The following is an 18,372-nucleotide window of genomic DNA, read 5'->3' as shown; positions in this document are numbered from 1 at the left end:
AGTGGTGTTTTGAAGACCTACCTTGAGATTAGTTCTCAACAGGAACCCTCCCAGCCCTCCCACTTCACACAAGCCCAGTGCACCATCCAAGCTTCCTGTGAGTCCTGTGTCCAGGGACTGCCAGAAGAATCCCACCCTCGGGAACACAGCTCAAAGTACCTGTGCCCCAATATATTAGAGATACACCCAGCACCCATTCCAAGCCACTCAACACAAAATAACATGGCTGCATTTGTTTACTTGACCTTTAATTACCTGAATCACCACTCTGGGAGACTGAGAGAAGTACCACAGAGGAATTCCAAAGAGGCTAATCAATGCTGTCTTGGTCTCATAGGTTTCAGAACAGCGAGTACTCAGAATGCTGCCACCTCAAAAAAGATAGATCAGGTTAGCAGAAATAAAAGTCTTCAAGAAGGAATGAGTAACTAAGAGATTATATAAAAGCTTGCTGAATACCAGATTAAAGATCTTGTTAAGATCTAATAATTTTCTAATAATAGATACAATGCTTCTATCACATACAATGTTATTTTAAGAACAGGTTGAAGGTTTTTAATTTCTTTCTTATCCAGCTGTAGACATGTTGAGAACTATACTATTCCTGTCCATGCACACCTAGGCTGATGTTCAGCCCTGTAAACACCATCACAGATTGCACTGATCTGATGATGAGACAACACACAAAAATGCTCTAACCCTTGCTCTTCATTTTAATATTTCCACCACTACTAAAAGCATGAATGTAAAAATGGTGTTTTCTCTATTTACCTCCAGATTCCAAGGCAAAATCCACCATCCCAGTCTTGTCTTGAGAGTAGAGTTTCAGTGCATTATTTACAATAATCTGTGCTTGCTAGAGGTGGACACATACAAGAGAATGGAAGGAAAAATATTTTAATAAGATCAAGTGATAAAGTGATATTTACATATCTGTGAAGTTGCAAGTCTTCATCATAAGTCTTCAAAAGCCTCTATCAAGACAGAGGCAACTTTTAATGCATGGCTGTCTATCTTAAAATACAAGTTCATACTGCATCTTGACTGCTGTCTTTGGTTGTTTTTTTAAAATCTGCATTCCTTCTTCCCAAGACCTGAACTGCATTTCTTTGGTATACTTGTTTCTTGGGAGTTCAATTTTCAAGACAGCACACTTTGAAAAAAAGCAAGTGTTCACAACAGGCAACAAACAATGCTGTGAGAATACACTTGATACAGCATTTTCTGCAGTTCTCCTCATTTCAACTGATGTTCCTGACATCTCCTAAAATCATTAACATTTATGTTGACAGTCCTGCTTCACAAAATACCCATGAAACAACTCTTTCCAGTTTTACTTGAACTTTTGAGACCTTAAAACTCACTCACCGCTTCTGTGATTCCAGAAATCCCTGCATTAGTCACAGCATTTGTAACTACTTCAGATGTTACTTTTTGGTTTGTTACAGACATATGGAGAGTAATATTCTTGAGGATCTGCAACTCAAGATCCCTCAGCAAAGTCTGTAGATCGCTTTTGCTCACAAAATTGGAGGTAAGCCACTGGAGAAGTGATTCAGGGAAGTCTTCTTGTTGATCACCAAAAAGCATTAGCTTGACAGATTCTTTGACCTGGGCATCTACCTAGTAGAAGCCATTAATAATGATAGTTAATTTTTATAAATATACAACAGGCACATAGCTAGACTGTTATCACAAGTCATTAAATAAAAGTCAATAATCCCATATCAATATTGCAGTATTTTGTTGGCTACATTCCAGTCAGACCTTTCAAAAGGCTTCAAAAGAACTTAAGCAGAATTTTTAGAAATAAATCTCAGATAACAAACCTAACTAGCTTTTACATGAGTTTCTTTTCCATATTTCCATGGGTTAGCAAAATACATCAACAAAGTGCTATACAGAGAACTGCTACTATGTCATAACTTACAAGCAAAGCCCTGTCATTGCAGAAAACAAACAATAAACTTCTCTCTAGAAAAGTGTTATGGACTAATGGAAAAATTCACAGCAACCCTATGTACAACACTGTCATTCTTTAAGATTAATACTTCCTCCATGTTATTCTCTGCAGTGCATTTCAATAAAGTCAGTGAACAAAACCAAGTGATATCAAATTTTACTGGGACAGTTAGAGAAGTTGCAGAACCTACTTTTTCATGAATGACATCCATTTTCTCACAACTCGTCTTCACACTCTCCCCAGATAACAGCTCTGATTTCATAGAAGCCAGCTCCAGTTCTAGCTTTTTAATTTTGGACATAAGTAGACTGTATTGATCATCATCTCTGACAAAAACAAAGAACCAATCATTAGGAAAAGAGTAGTTGGAATCATTCCATCAAATTCCAAAGGTGTGAGAATATACTTGTCTAATACAAAGTGTTCTCCTAGTTGAGCTGTTCACCACAATATACACAGTGAACCTGCAGTTGTAACATGCTGTTACTTAAGGCATACTTAGAATTATTATATTCAAAGCAAAGTATTTTGAAGTAATAGAAAAATCCAGCAGTGATGACTTCAGATTATCAGCAAGTTGACAAGTTAATAACTCAAACTTACTCGGATTTTGGGGAATTTAAGGGCTTCTGGTAAACCTGTCAAACTTTGTGTGAGTTTGCCTCTGGTTAGAGTGAGTCTCAGGCTACCTCACTCAACTAGAGTAACTCCAGAGGCAGTGCTGAGTTACAAACAGCAGCTCATACATGACTAAGATAGATCACTGTCCAGTGAATGCTATGGAAAAAGGCCTCAACCATCATTCTAAAGCCATTTTACATTTAATTCTAATTTCAATGGCAATTCAGCAAATAAGCAAAAAAAAGGGGACAAAAGTAGAATTGATACAGTTCAAGAATTTAAAGCCCATCAAAAGCAGTTACTGTATATTTCCCTAAGTGATCTGAAGGAAAACTAATGCATTTATAAGAGGATGAGAAGTCCCTCATTCTCCTCAACTATATAAATAATTTTCTCTAATGAAAGTGTAGTTATAGGGTTGCCCCCACACTGGAGGAGGGTCCTGTGCTTAAGTTCAGCATCCCAGTTGAAACCCAGTATAAGACACAAGTGCTCTTGTTGACAACAGAACCTCTCAGGGTCAGTTAACTGACAGAAGACAAGGATCACTGCCAGCTGGCATCAGGAATGAAAAAGCAAAATTCATTTGGAAAGTGCTTATACCTGACAGATTTTGATTTGGCCAGGTCAAACTCCTTCTGGATGTCCTAAAAAATACAAAAGTTAAGTTTTAACACATACAAAGAAACTCAAGTGACAGAAAGAGGATACAGAATGTTATATGAAAACAAATTTTAGCATCACCTGCATGGGACTGTGCTCACAATTATGTTTATGCCTCTGTATAGTAAGGTTTCATTCCAAATAGAACCTGCCTCAATGGTCACAGGAATAATTTTTGAACTTTGGAATTAAACCCTCTCCAAGAAGGGGGAGCAAGAACACAAGTTTTGAGGCTTAGGGAACTGTAATAGCCAGAGTAAAGGAAACTGCTGTTTGGGACAACAAATAAAACTCAGACTATTTTACCAACTAATTTTACAATTAGAACAAGTCAGCAAAGCTCACTGTCAATACCTTGGATTCAGCTGAGAGTTTTCTAAGAAGGTCTTCCAGCTTCTGGATGCGCAGCTCATGTTCTTTATGTAAAGCCAGGAAGTCAGTCTTAAAAAACAGGGAAGAAAAAGGAGGTGTATTTTCTTTTGGAGCACAAATACCATAATTGATATTTTCTGCAAAGCACAATTTTCATTCCATTCTGTGAATGTTTAAGTGATTTATCCTGCAGGTAGTGTGAGAAATTACAGAATCTGTAATAAATACAGAAGTCTGATTTAGCTGTAGTAGGGGTTATATACAGGGAAAATTACCACAAAATCCCTGCTTTGTCACTAGTCCTTCCTATAGTTGTCTTTGTATGGAAACAGGATAAATGCAGCAGCTTTTCAGCAATGTAGGAATCTACTTTAGGCCACCTGTCTGGAATTAATCCTTTGTCAGCAATAACAAAGGAGGAACAAATGCCCACAACTACTCCCTATTGGTTATTTCTATTGGTTAAAAAGAATCCCCCAGTCAAATTGCTCACAATCTGCATTAGTAAAACAGAACACTTCAATCAATATCAGGAAACAACAATAACTGTCTTACCTTTTCCTCCAATTTCATATCTTTAAGATGTTGACTCATCACGTTTTTTATTAAATTCAATGTTTCACTTTTGTCACTCATTGTGGCCACCTGATCTTGAAGATTCTGGAGCAGGCTCATCACTTTGTTATATTCTTTGTTTCGGTCATGGCATCTGTCAGACACGAAGGCCATTTGCTTTTCCAGCTCACTTATGCGACCAAAGTCAAAGACATGTATGCTATCCTAAAGTATAGAGACAATGTTTTAATACATAAAAATACATAAAAATCATATACATAAAAATACATAAAAAATACATAAAAAATCAACTTATTTACATTACTCTTGTGCAGTAAGTAGTTATTGCAAAATATTGAAGATACGGGAGTTAAGAGGTCTTAAAATAGACACAAGTTCTTTCCTAGACTGTTCTCCCTTACCTTTGGAGGTTGCACAGAATGAAAAGAATCATCTTGTGGTTCAGGAACACGAACAGAATCATCTATTCTCTGTATAGTGTCAATTCTTGTCCAGTTCAATGGAGGTATTAATGAAATGAAGCCATTAAGCCCCCAGAACCACAAACCTAGAACAAACAAAAAGCAACATGAGTTCAAAAGAATTCTCCCTTCTGGTCTTTTTGAGGACACAGCTAACTTCAGTTTGCAAGGCAGGTGCCACACAATGGACACTGCTCCAGTCTAAACAAAAACCACCACGAGTCAGCTTTAAAACTTTTAAATCAGGCACTCAAAGAGTATTAGGGAACATCTATCAGTCCCACTCACACTTACATATATCATGGTACAAGACTGAACTCATATTACTGCTTCCCTGGCACCTCGGTCACATTTGCTGATTAAGATAGGCCAGGTTTTCTGAAGGCAGATGTAAAAGCTGCTTTTTATCTCCATGGAAAATATCTTGCATTATATACTTACTAAATATCACATTGCATAACAGCTAACAAAAGCTGGAAGTAACTTAGGCCCCCATGGAAATAAAAGAGCATTTCACAAGATTACACTTATTTTTGCAATATCTTAGTGGGAAGTAACAGCATTCTCTACACAGGGTAAATTCTTTCCTTGTTCACCCTTACACAGAGGACTTTGAATCCCTACTGTAAGTTTCCAAGAAGCTTTGTCTTCTCCACAAAATAGCTGCAGGTTTTTAAGATTCACAAAGGCATGAATCTGCTTTTCAGAAATGGCCCAGCACTTCTGGGAAATACTTCAATTTGTTTCATTTCAAAGTTGACAGCTGGCCTGGAACACAGTCTACTAAAGTCAGCAGTATCTTATGCAAGTAAAACAGTAAAACATGCTCTAGAGCAAAGGAAATACCACACTTCTATGGAGACTGACAAAGCAATCAGTACCCAGCCTACTCTTTCATTGCTACCCCAGTGGAGGGAGGCAAAGAAAAAAGGACTTCAGTGCATTGACTTACTCAGCCACTCCTTCTAAAGAGCTCTATGCAATTAAATCAAGGATACTGCTTTCATGACAAGGGGAAAACTTGCTGACTTGCCAGTTCCCTGGAAACTTGAATTACTGCCCTGTTCACAAACAAACTTGCTCTTTTTTAGTTCTGCATCTTCTTCACAAATCAACTCAAAATGCATTTTTGGAGCAGCCATAGTAAACCTGCTGATTTGTGTTATAAGTGAACGATTGACATACCTAGTAGAAACAGGAGTGGGATAAGAAACAGTAACCACCTGTAGTTCCTTGGAAGGCATCTAGAGAAAGAGAGGAAAGTTTACAAGAAAGAACACATTTATCATAATTAATTGTTTTATATTATGACTGGATAAATAACTTGTTCACAAAACAATTATTTCAAGGGATACACACCTTCTTACAAGAAACACCTTGAGCAAAGACATCAGAGTAACAAGTTGATACCACCCAGTTTTAAGCAACCTGAACATGCCAGAAGCTGCCCTCCCTAGAAGACAAAAGGTGGGAATGTGAAATGTAATTACTGCAGCACATGTTCAAAGAAACCAAGCAGAGGGACATGCAGCTGTGGCCAACAATGCTTTTGCAGAGTGGAGAAATGCATGAATAAGGCAATGCATGCAGCTTATTGACATCTAGATATCACAAGTATGACAGCAGTGTAACATCAGCTACTCAACAAGGTCAACAGCCATGCAAGGAGATGAAGTGCTCATTTGTCATGACAATGCTACCTGGCTGGAAATTCAGTATTAATGTCTGAACATAAGTTATCACACACTGGAGACCTCAGTATGCTCCAGGAAACACACACAGACTAGCAGCAGCAGTTTTTAGTACGAGGAATACCAATACAGCAAGTGACTGCCAAACCAAACACACCCCACTACTCCTGACACCCCACATTCAGTGCTATTCACACACTTGTTCCCTCATGGAACAGTCTGGTTAGTCTCCTAATGCCTGTGAACACAAACACACTCTCTCATTAAGCACATTTTGGTCAATAAAGTAGCACATGCACTTCAAGACAAAAGGTACAGCACAAGCACAGCTGAATTAGTGCAAGCCCCTGCAGTCCCCTCGCTTGCCAAAAGGAACAGGCAGTGCACACACACACAAACACACAGAGATTAGAATAGTAACCTGGAGAGAGAATGGCCAGCCAAAGTAGAGATAACACCTTCTGCGACACAAGCCATCCGGTGGCTCCCACTGTTCGCAACATGTGAAGCATAAAGTAACCTGGATTATAACAAATTAACTCCATATTGGTAACAGACACAAGGGAGCTGAAGGTTCTCTTCAGTACATGCAGTAAAACAGACTGTGTCCCCTGCCCATGTTCTGCAGCATTTTAAATCATACCTTTCAGTAAGCTCAAACTTGGTTCTTCACTACTTTAAAGCAAAGCAAGCCACTAATAAATATGAAGTCAAGTAAAACCAAGACAGTTTAGAAACTGAATTTTCATGGACAGAGATAATTAATATCACTTTGCCAAAATCAAGGTTTACATTTTGTAACATGTTTATCTAACAATGCCATGCAAAGTTTAGCAGAGAATAGCAAGAGTACTACCACAAAAACAAGCTTTAAGCACATCATTACTTTAAAAGCATCTCATTTGTTCAAAATTATACATTAAGTTCTTTATCTGGATTACTATGCAGAAGTGAGAACAATTAAAAATTTGAAACTCCAGTGATGTCTAAGAAATACTGATAAATAATAGAAAATATTCCCAACTGAAAGTTATAAGCAGTAAATTTTCATTAAACTGAGTGTTCCCAAGGATGTTCAGTAGGACAGTTTTGTATCTCTTAAAAGAGAACAAAACTACCACCACCAACCCCCCCATCCAATGCACTGTAATAAAATGCTGTCACTTAAAGCCTGCTGAGGCCAACAATTACTATGTCCAAGACTAGGACCAATCTTTCTACAGAACAAACTACACCATATATGTTTAGAAAATCATCCTACATTTTTAGATTAGCAGGTATGTCTGGGTTAATCTGAGGAATTATAGATATACCAACCCAATGTTTTTCAAATCATTTAGGTGACTGAAGTGTCTCAAATCATTTTCCTTTGCTGAATAAAGAGCACTCAACAGATCCTTGATGCCTCTGTCATTCAAGCTAGGGAACGCTCATCTCACAGGGCAGATTCTATCCCTATATAAGATTCCTGTAAAAATTGACTATCACTAGAACAAAAATATAATGTTAAAACCCCTTTATTCAAATAATCTGCAAACCAGTATCTGACACCTTGCTTTCATTTAAAGTCAGTTTTTTCAACCTAGCAAGTGTACAGATCTCCCCAAAGTGCACTAAACAATCTGACTTGTTCCTTCTAACATACGAGGTGCACATTACCCTACACCTTGTTTTCACTAACAGGTAAGCAGCCTGCCAAGCTTGTACAAAAGCCAAAGTCAGAGCAAGAATTCAGACAGAAGAGGTGTTAAGGAAGTTAGTTGTCTAGGCACTTTACATTTTTACCCTACTTTGATAGATGAAGGAAGGAAAAAACCCCAAACACAAAGCAAGTGTGATTAACATTGTGAGATTGTGATGCAAAATAAAAGCAAAACAAAAATGTCCAAGTCAACCTGCAGAAGAAAAGGTGTGCCAAATGGTCCTTGCTACCCTTTTAGCCCATGAGGATTGCATGTGGTCTGTGGTGTATTTTTCAAGATGTTTCTTCCCTTTACAGTCATCACCTGTTGGTTGTGGTAACAGTTGATTAATGGGATAAAGCCAGGATCAAGTCAAGACTGTTACAAGATAACCTGAACAAGTCTCTCACATCAATTATCCACCCAAAAAACTGCTAAGCAGACTTCAGAGGAAGGAAACTTCTGGGGATATACTACAGTAGACCAGGGGAATCACCATCCCCCCACACTTAAACTGCAAACCAAATATTTACTGTGTCTCTTCCACAGTGTCAGGGGCTGCCTGATACTACAGCAACAACCTGGTGCAGAGCCCAGGACTGAGACTACATCAATCACTATACTCACATATTGATTCCTCATTCACACCAAGATGATGATCTTCTCTGTAGAACTCCTTTACATTCACGCTTCCACAGTAGTCTGAGTGAGCTGCAACACATCCAAAAAGCACACATGGATTCTAACTCTCAAGTTCAAAGCCTTTCATATACATAGATTTTAGCTAAACTGGCTTGGTTCATTAATAAAGTCAGATTTACCCAAAGGAAACCTGAAACATGATTGAAGAAGAAGCCTATTCTGTGCAATCTTGTTCTTTCTTCTTTAAATATCAGGGGGCCTCTTAGTCCAAAAAAATCCTTCTGTTTCTTTTCAGATAGCAAAGTTTGTAAAAAAAAAAAAAAAACAAACCCAAACAAACAAAAGCAACAAAACAAATAACCAACCTCCATCAAATAAGTCCCTGTTCCCAACATTCCATCAAATGGGTCAGCCATTCATTACATATTTGTGTTGATTTTAACAAACTTGTTACAAGAAGAAGAAAGCATTAGCAATTTTAAGGCTCTGAGCAGAGAGGAGGAAGACAGCAAAGTTCTACTCACATGCAAAAATCAGTTACCTTCTGCCTATGGCAATTTAACTTCACTTGTAGAGCAGGTATTATAGAAGAGAAAGCACCAAAGAAGAAAGGAATGTTTTCAGGGGAAACAAGATGTGCTCTAAAGTAGTGCAGAGTGATGAGAGAAGTTTGAGTTTTGCAAGACAGATCTAAACAAGCTTTAAGTGCACAGCAGGTTTAAGGGTGATAAGAGACCTAAAGACATTGAAAAATTAGAATTTGACACTACCACCACAGTTTTTAAAAATTAAGTTTCTCCATTCAAAAATTACTCTCTACAACTTTCTAGTAAAATCAACACGTGGATCTCATGTAAAGCAATCTTGACACTTTCAAAAGAGAGGAAAGGGATGAAAAGTGTAGCACAAGTGAGGTAATAATAAAAACTGAGAAAGACAGGAGCCAGCCAAAAGACTATAGAAGAACACCATAGTGTCAAAGATGAAGTCCAGAAGAAAAAAAGCTCAATACACACACTCTGTTTGCAGACCAAGGAAGACAACTGAAAAGGTACCTTTATATTCATAACCCAGCTTCAGCAAAACCATTTGAAATAGTTGCACTAACAGTGATGCAAAAGATGCTGCAGTATTTTTGACCAATCGTAGAATCTTACTCATGTAGAAATACGTTCCTCCTATTGAAAAAAACAGTGTGAATACAAATTATTCATCCACAGAAATATGTACTTCTGTTCTCTGGTCACCATTAGCTTATGTAAGAGTGAGGACAAAGCAGGGAAAGCCTTTTTTTAGCCAAGAGTGTGAAACTTCAGAAAGTGTGGTATGGAAAGTCTGTGTGTGTTAGATATTGCATCAAAGCTTTTGTAAGAACTGAACACACCCTGGATAATGACTTCAAGGCAAAACGTGTAACTTCAGCAAGAATAGTTTTGCTTAGTGAGAATGCAGAACTCTAAAGAGCAATGAATTCCTTGCTCAACCCAGGATTCCTCCCTGATGTGAACTGCTGATCCTGATTTTGGGGTCACAGTTCCCAAAAGACACTACAGTGTTATTCTGGATTTGAAGGAGTGAGGACCGTTCACCATCCTCCCTGCTGTTACATCAGACGAAGTTCCTACAGTGGTCTGCCTAGTGCTAGAGACATACCCTCCTCCAGAGCCACAGGAGCAAAGCCAAAATCCACCACTGCCACTGTCCTAGACCCAGCCACATCCCAAAAACCTGCCATGACTGTGTGTGCCTTTCCCCACTCACCCTCAAAGTTTGACTCAAACCTCTAGATTAAAGCTCAAAGGAATGCACAAAGATAAGGAAAATTCTTCTGTGAATACAAACTCAGGAGTATGCAGTGCCACTTTAAGTAGGTGACTGTTCCAAGTCAGAAGAATCCCACCCTGTGCTACACACTAACTAAAAAGAAATATTTAAATCAAATATTTGAAGTCATATCACATAGCTCAAACAAACTAGTTTCTCTTTCTTGTACTGAAAACAAACTTCATTCAAGACTAACAAACCAAGAGAATTCCAGAGCTGGCTCCTTTCTAATTCAAGGTCATTAAAGAAACAAATCCTTTGTGGTTACTGAGGACTACCAGTAATCAAGAAACTCCAGGTGCAAGAGGCAGGCAGACTCAGACAAGACAATGAGGAAAACAATCCACTGAATGGAGATTGTCTTGGAAAGGCAGAACCTTATTTATACAGACTCAATTTTTCAAGCTCTTGGACTGCAGTCACTAGAGTGACTATTTGGAATCAGTTTTTCCCTTTGGAGTTCAATTTTTCATGTAGTTGAGGTTTAGCTTTTCAAAACACTATAAAAACTGCGAGGTTAGAAGAGTAGAAAAAAAGGAAGCAGGAAGTAGAAAGCCCTCTCAGAGATTCCCTTGATAGCATAAGCACTAAGTAACAAGTTCAAATCATGTAAGGGATCAAAAAAAATTATAAACAAAAAAGCACAGAAATTATGTATCTGAAAACCATGACCAAATATTTCATAGGCAGAGCCACACAGATGTGATGTCAGATTAGGAGACTTAAAATCCGCGCTGGCTGGCCAAATAATTTTACAACTTAAGATACCAGAGCATTTTAATTTTGTAATTCTTTGATTCCTATAGCAGCACCAAAAAGTAGTGGATTATTATATACCAGGATCTGACAAGCACATAAAATTTCAACTGATACAGAAAAAGGTATTTCATATCAGCTATCTCTAGAATTCAGTTATTGGCAAGTTCACCAGGGTAGGACAGGTGCTTAAATACCAGTATGTAGAAATGAAGCACAAGAGAAAGTAACTTACTAGATGCACGTTTCTGGCTCCTGTCCCTAGTGTAGATCCTGGAGGATGGCACGTGGGAAGGAGAGTAGGCAGTGAGGACCTCCTTCCTCTCTGACAGCATGCTGCAGTCACTGCACGTGTAGCCGTTCAGCGTGGGCTGCAGCTCTGCCGCTGCTGCTATGCCCCCGTTCCCCTGCAGCAGCGTGGTGTCACTGCCTGGAAACACAGAGCACAACACCCATGTCAGCACTGCCAGTGCTGTGCCTGTCACATAGACATGATGGGGAAAGAAAAGCCAAGTTACCTTTGGGGTCACCTTCTTCATCAAGGCCTGAAATGAAAAAAAAAAAAAAAAAATTGGTCCCAAAAGTAAGAAACACCTGAATTACAATATCTGACAAACTCAAGTTAGAAGTCCCACTAATTTTAAGACTTCAAAGAAAGTCTCTTTATGGTTAGCATTTAACGCATTTTGCAGCCTATTAGAGAAACATCTACCCAGACCTTACTGTAGTAGGGTAACAGTTGTGACAATATCCCACCACAGACAGGGCAGACAATGTAACATGAATTCCAACTGCACCTTGACTTAGCTCCCAGCAGACATTAAAGCAGCTAATTACAAGCTTACACTGCTTCTGCTGCTTGGTAACTACTTTGATACTTCTGTATTTAAAATTCTGTTTTAAGAGCCAGGTTATCTAAAATTTAGAATGGTTTCTACCAAGATTGACACAATTCTTCCCATTAGGACACTGGGAAGGTCACAAGTATTCTGACTGGAAACAAAGAGTCCGAATTGGGAGATATAATAAATTGCTGGTCTGGTTCTACACAGTACTTCACACAGACAATACTTTATGCAGATCACTCTCCTTTTCATTGAAGAAAGAAGGTTCCAGGAAAATACATTTTTATGTAGTTAAAAAGCCAAACCAGCCATCCACACACAAAAACCTTTTTGGGAAATCCTGAAATGCCACAGATGTGAAGCTTTCACATTAAGGTATGTTATGAAGAAACACAGTTCTGCCTATAAACATAAGAAAATGCTTTTCCTTTGGCTTTTCAAAAACAAGTTACATGTTTACCATTCTTTAAATACAGAACACGATGTACATTTTGAAGAAAGCAATGACAGGAGATAATTATGGCATTGCATCACAAAAGTGTTTATGTTTGCTGGCATATTAACTTGACTGTGCAATGGTTTGACATTAACCATGCCAGTTAATCAAATTTACATGCTGGACCATGAATTTCCAGTGGGCATCTTAGCAAGTAGACCCCCAAAGCAAAAGTGCAAGTACACACACATTTGGGGATAGGATGGACAAGAGATGGGACAAAGACCATAAATTTATACACAACAAACCAGACTGCACACTTTGGTACAAGCAATAGCAATTATTGCCTACCCCAGAAATGATCAACTTCTGTCTGTTCCCGAATCAGAGACTCATCCAGTATAGTGGATATCATTGATGTATCACTGGCATGGCTATTGAAACTGCTCTGGCTAAAAATAGATGAGCTGGACAGATTTTTCCTTGGCACATGTCTTCCACTGCCAGACTGTTTGTTCAAACTTCTGCGTTGCTTTACCACCCTAGAAAACAAAGGCAAGACACGGCACTAAAGACACAAATTTCTGTTACTCTCTCACTTTATTAAGAAATGAATAAACAGTTATTTCAACACTGATGTGGTTAAACAGAGCAATGTTTAAAAGGAAGTCCTTGCCTTCAAGCACCTATAATTTGACAGATTTTTGTAAAAAACTGTCATTGCAAGCCACATACTGAACATAAATTTTCAGAGTATGGCAGTAAACACCAAGAACAAAATATAAGACCTGTAAGTAACCATTTTGCATTATTGTGTTCAAATAGTAAAACTCAGGATTTACCTGAGATGACTAAAAATGCTTACTTAGACTGATCCCTGAAAGACATGTTTCCAGCATAAGAGCTGTCGTGAAGGGAGTCGCTCTGTCCATCATCTGCTTTACTGTATCCTCCAGCAGCCAACCGTAAGCTACGCCGTGCCATTCTGGGTGAATCAAACACTGGATCTATTTTGTTCTCAGTCTCAAAATCCAAAGCAGATGAAGAATAACTCGAACTGCAGTAAAATAAGAACAGCAAAGTTACTGGGAGAATTTTCAAACTGGTAACAAACATGTTCTTTAAGCTGGTCCAAGTTTCCATTAAATGCAGTTTATTGGGGGTTAAGGTACAATCCCCACAAGATATACCAAATAACCCAAATAATCTAGATATATGTAGATATTCAAAGTTCTCCTAAGCAATTCATATTATGAGTTCTACAAATGAAAGCAAATCACAAAAAGAAACAACCACCATAGAAACCACATGTGAAATTCAGCCAGAGCAAACACTCGTTCTTCTGGGGCCAATTTGAGATTGGAAGCCATTCATGACACAGTTTCTTCACCATGCCTAACAACAAATTAAAAACAACACTCCAGTTGCAAGGCAAAGATTAATTTTCTAAGTTTATTTTTGTCGATTTTCTGTTTGACAAGTCCTTGTTTTAAGAACTGAAGATCCATATGCCCCATTACCCTGAATTTCCATCTCTCAACAAGTAGGAACTTCCTCCCTTTAAGACACTTAAAGACTTCACTACTTCAGCCCTTTCAGTTTAGCTACCATTACTTTTTTTAAAAAAGTGCTCTAAAAACATTTCTTCATTTAACACAAACCATTAGAAATATTTAACTCCAAAGTAACAAAAAATGTTTAGAGGTTTCGATCTGTTTTTCTCCTCAGAGGCAAGTTTACACACAGATAACCTTCACATTGTTACCCCAGGAACGCCACATTTTGACACATCATTCTCTCAGAGCCTCCCTGAAAACTTACAGTGAACACAAAGTAGCAACACAAGGCAAACAAACAGATTAAGCTGAAGAGTCTGTAAAAAATACATTTACCATAGCAGTTTAGCCTAAAGCAGAATTCTCATACTTACAACCAAAGGAAGCATTCAGTTATGTAAGTGAGCAGAGGCTGCTGGCACAGGGCACTGCACAGCAGGTCAGGTTCTAGAACTGCTCAGCCCTGTGACCCACAGCATCCAAATGCTAAGTGCTCTAGGCCAGCTTTCATAAGGACCCTGTCCCTTCTTGGGCCAGAGGGATATACACAGATGTAACAGCACTTCAGTACTCCTGGGGGTTTCGTTTGGCTTTTTGAAAGAAGAGATAAGCAAAGAATTGTTTACAACAGCAGCTCCTTCTCCTCAAACAAAAACAAACAAGCAAATTAGATCTGAATGAGTAGAATCTACTGTGCAACCTATATTTGAAATGGAAGCTTTCTCTTTAAAAATGCATACAAACAGCTACTATAAAACATTTATGTAAAATGTTTTATTGGAAATAGTTTTCTCACACAATCATTAAAGATCTCAGAACACCACAAAGTAATAATATGGTGATATTGTATTGCTTTGGCATACAATTAACACCAGAAGGCCTTGAAGCTACACTTACAGTAATGATGTGATCCTGACCAGTTGCTTTTGAAGGCAGGTTCTTCATTACTCCTCAACACAAAGTTAAGTATGTAAGACTGTCAGAGCACGTCAACTGCATTTCTTTTGGCTAAAAAACTAACCCAGACAGCAGACTGCCTGAAAACACCTCATGGCTCCAGCACCAGCTGGGCATTCAGCCCACAAAGCCAGACCAGAGTCTGTCCAAAGTAGTTGCTTTTACTGCCCAGACGAGCACAGATTTGATGGCAGGGCTTTGGCTCCCTGAGCTGGATCTCACTGGTCTGCCCTGATAATGCTGGCACGCGCAGTGCAACCCTGTGCAAGGCAGGAGCCCCAGCACAACTTAACAAATCCAGCACATATTACTAAATACATTAGGCTTGTTAATCCTTGCTTTCATTTGGCTGGAAGATAGAGAAGAAATAACATGTTTTCTCATGTACTTAACCAATTGTAGACTAAAGAGTTTTATTTTTCAAAAATGCTAGGCATAGATGACTCACACTCTGACAGATGTGAAGTGAGAATATGGGTTAAATGTGGCTCCTCTTGCTGTTATTCTGAAAGGGTCAGAGCCACAACAGTTTTCTATTGAGTCCCTCCCTAAACAGTTGTTTCAGAACTCAGTTTTGCTATTTACATTTGGCACTATGCATTTGCTTTTCCTCATCTTCACCCCACGTTTCTTACAGATACTCAATTCACAAGAACACAAAGTACACAGAACAAGCTGACAGCTGTGACCAGCCTCAATTTGTTTCTGTTTATGAACACTTGCTGTTACCAAGTATCTCAATGAGCGTTTATATCAATGTGAGTTGAATAAATAGCTTGAAGTTGGGCTCCACTATCTAAAAAAACCCAACAAATCATCATAGAATCTTTTCCTCTAACAAAAGGGGCTTGTCTCTCACTTACACAGGATAATAACTCTCTTCACATTATCTGTCCTCTGGCAGCAGGACAGTACCTAGAAGTCCCCTAACTTGCCATCTCACTTCCCATGCTTTGGAATGCAGCCTCTTTTCCTTCTACAGAAATATTACAGTAAATAAATAAATAAATAAATAAAATCACTGCCTTTCCTTTTAAGGGCCAGAAATGAACCTGTACATTAATGTCCTCCTATGCAATATATACAGCTAACCAAGGAACACCTGAAGGTGGGATGCAATCAGCCTACACTCCTGGATAACCTCTGCAAACAGTGAGGACTGGTTGCTTCCCCCAGCAAACAGCTCCCATGGCTGCTGGCAGAGCTGGTGACTGAATCTAGTCTTTTATTTCCAGCCTCTTGGTATCTCCTTCACATGAGCTTCTACAGAAGAAGAATGTCCCAGACTTCAATGGGTTATTTTTCAAGTAAGTGGAATGAGAATGAGGTCTGCCAATTTTAGCATGGCTATAGCTTGTCTGAAGGACCTTAAGTGTCATTTATTTTTACATACTCCTTGGAATGAAATAGGCAGTGATATTCTTGACTATTCAAGATAATAAGTAATTGCACATGTAATACACCTAGAGATACACAACTGAACAGACATCTTCCAACATGGACACACAGTCAGCACAGAAACATTGACAGGCTTTCTAACCAGGAGGCATTACTTACATTAAGTGACCCAGGACACTATCTTGAATTGGTATTTCCACAGTCAGTCCCAGAACACAGTTAAAAACCCCAAAGGATTTTATACAATTACTATGCAGAAAATTGCATCCCAATTGAATGCTCTGACACAGAAAAAGAAAATCAAACAAAACACTTATTGATTTAACCCATATTTGTGAAGAAATGCTAAAGGCACCCAAACTGACAACACAATTCAGAAGATGATGGTGACTAAAAAGAAAGATCAGTCCTAAGAGTGGGGTGTAAATTACATGTTGACAGGTGGGCGAGATTCACAAGTTAGACTTGCATTTGGAGGAGGATAAAGATATTTAGGTATATCAGTTAAATGTTTTGCTGATTTGGGCTGGAGGAGTAGAACAAAGTAGAAGCACTACAGCTATGAACACAGAGTGATTCCAGTGAGTATTAATATAAGTTCTATTAATAAGTCATGGCCAACTCTATTAATAGCTTTGTGGTATCAAACTTCAGTGTACTGCTTTCTGCAGGGCTCCATCCCAAGCCAATTTCTTTAAAGTAAAGATTCAGTAAAGATTTCAGAATTGTCAAAGGCAGAATAAACCGGATTTAAATATAAGCAAAACACACACAAGGTGAGTGGCAAAAAGGAACAAATTTCAACATGAAAATATTTCTGATTAGCAAGTCTCCCTTTCCTCAGAGTCTTCAAATATTGTTTGACCCAGAGGAGGAAGAGCTAATGATGTCATTCTGCACATATACAGCAAGCAGAGGCACAGCAAGAGTCTGCACAAGGGACTGTAGTTTACTCCCCTGACACCCTGAGAGCAGTGTCACATCAGTGTACCAAGCAGTTTTCCCCCATTATTTTAACATTTGGGGATTTACACAATTTTAAAGAGTGAGCTTGCCAGTCCTTTTCTACATAAGGAAGAATTACAATGAATTAACTTCAACCTAGTTTAACTATACTGGCCTTCATTAATTCAGTTATTAAACTTCATCTTACCCAGCTCTATCCATTTTAAATACCTATGCTTAATAGTTTAACACAGTGAAATGGCAAGCCGGAAAGTTCCAGGACATACAGTCCCTTCACAACTTCTCAGTTTTGCAAAACAATCTTCATTTATGTAGCAAGACAAACACTGGGTTGTCCCCTGAATAAACTCCAAAGTCATAATGAAATATCCTCCAGATGTCCAATAGGATTTGTGATTCTGCATCTTCCTTTCTACTTGTCACTGTTTCAATGGATGAGAATTTTGGACAAGAATACAGTGGAGTTTAACCAGTCACAATATTTCAATATTATTGAGTTACAATATTTCAGCCAATCTCTAAGGTACATTTACAACTCCAAGGCAACTAAACCCAGTGAGTAATACACAAGTGAAACTGCTGCTGGAGACAAGGCAGAGATCACTTTCATTGCCAGCATGCTTTTCTTGAAATTGGAAAACCCACTTGTATTTAACCAACATTTTACCAATAGTTCTTCATAAAATTCAAGAAAAATTGCATTTCAATTGATGTAACACAAAACACATCACATTTGGCAACAGAACTGACACTAGGGTATATCTAAAAAAAAACAAAAGGGGCCATGATCCCCAACAGAAAATGGAAACATACAGTTTTGGAGCACACAAAAGAAGAGTATTAACTCGGTAATCTGTTAATGCTACAGTTTTGCCAACTTCTGGTTTATTGGCAAGTAGCCAAGTATTCTCCAATATCTACACTGGATTTTAATAACAATAGATAATAATGACAAGAGAGGGA

General features: G+C 38.4%; 1 protein-coding gene across 6 annotated transcripts in view; it reads right to left on the bottom strand.

Annotated features, from left to right (window-relative positions):
* Positions 1-18,372, bottom strand: part of SUN1 (Sad1 and UNC84 domain containing 1) — a 32,988-nt gene that overhangs the window by 3,427 nt on the left and 11,189 nt on the right. For 4 of the 6 annotated variants that reach the window (XM_033073925.1, XM_033073922.1, XM_033073926.2 and 1 more), the window contains exons 3-20: positions 13,398-13,589; positions 12,884-13,074; positions 11,770-11,796; positions 11,487-11,681; positions 9,727-9,849; positions 8,657-8,740; positions 8,243-8,353; positions 6,769-6,867; positions 6,016-6,109; positions 5,842-5,900; positions 4,597-4,742; positions 4,175-4,399; positions 3,602-3,688; positions 3,188-3,231; positions 2,154-2,289; positions 1,369-1,623; positions 772-856; positions 256-371 (exon numbers count right to left, since the gene is read on the bottom strand). In XM_033073925.1, coding sequence (XP_032929816.1) covers positions 256-371; positions 772-856; positions 1,369-1,623; positions 2,154-2,289; positions 3,188-3,231; positions 3,602-3,688; positions 4,175-4,399; positions 4,597-4,742; positions 5,842-5,900; positions 6,016-6,109; positions 6,769-6,867; positions 8,243-8,353; positions 8,657-8,740; positions 9,727-9,849; positions 11,487-11,681; positions 11,770-11,796; positions 12,884-13,074; positions 13,398-13,589 — 2,269 coding nt within the window. The remainder of the gene's footprint in view (positions 1-255; positions 372-771; positions 857-1,368; positions 1,624-2,153; positions 2,290-3,187; positions 3,232-3,601; positions 3,689-4,174; positions 4,400-4,596; positions 4,743-5,841; positions 5,901-6,015; positions 6,110-6,768; positions 6,868-8,242; positions 8,354-8,656; positions 8,741-9,726; positions 9,850-11,486; positions 11,682-11,769; positions 11,797-12,883; positions 13,075-13,397; positions 13,590-18,372) is intronic. The other 2 variants (XM_033073927.1, XM_033073928.1) reach the window with 2 other exon arrangements.

This window comes from Catharus ustulatus, chromosome 16 (genome assembly GCF_009819885.2).
Source record: "Catharus ustulatus isolate bCatUst1 chromosome 16, bCatUst1.pri.v2, whole genome shotgun sequence".
Taxonomy (NCBI): domain Eukaryota; kingdom Metazoa; phylum Chordata; class Aves; order Passeriformes; family Turdidae; genus Catharus; species Catharus ustulatus.
The sequence above is the reverse complement of the archived record's forward strand: the minus strand, read 5'-3'. Positions and strand labels throughout refer to the sequence as shown.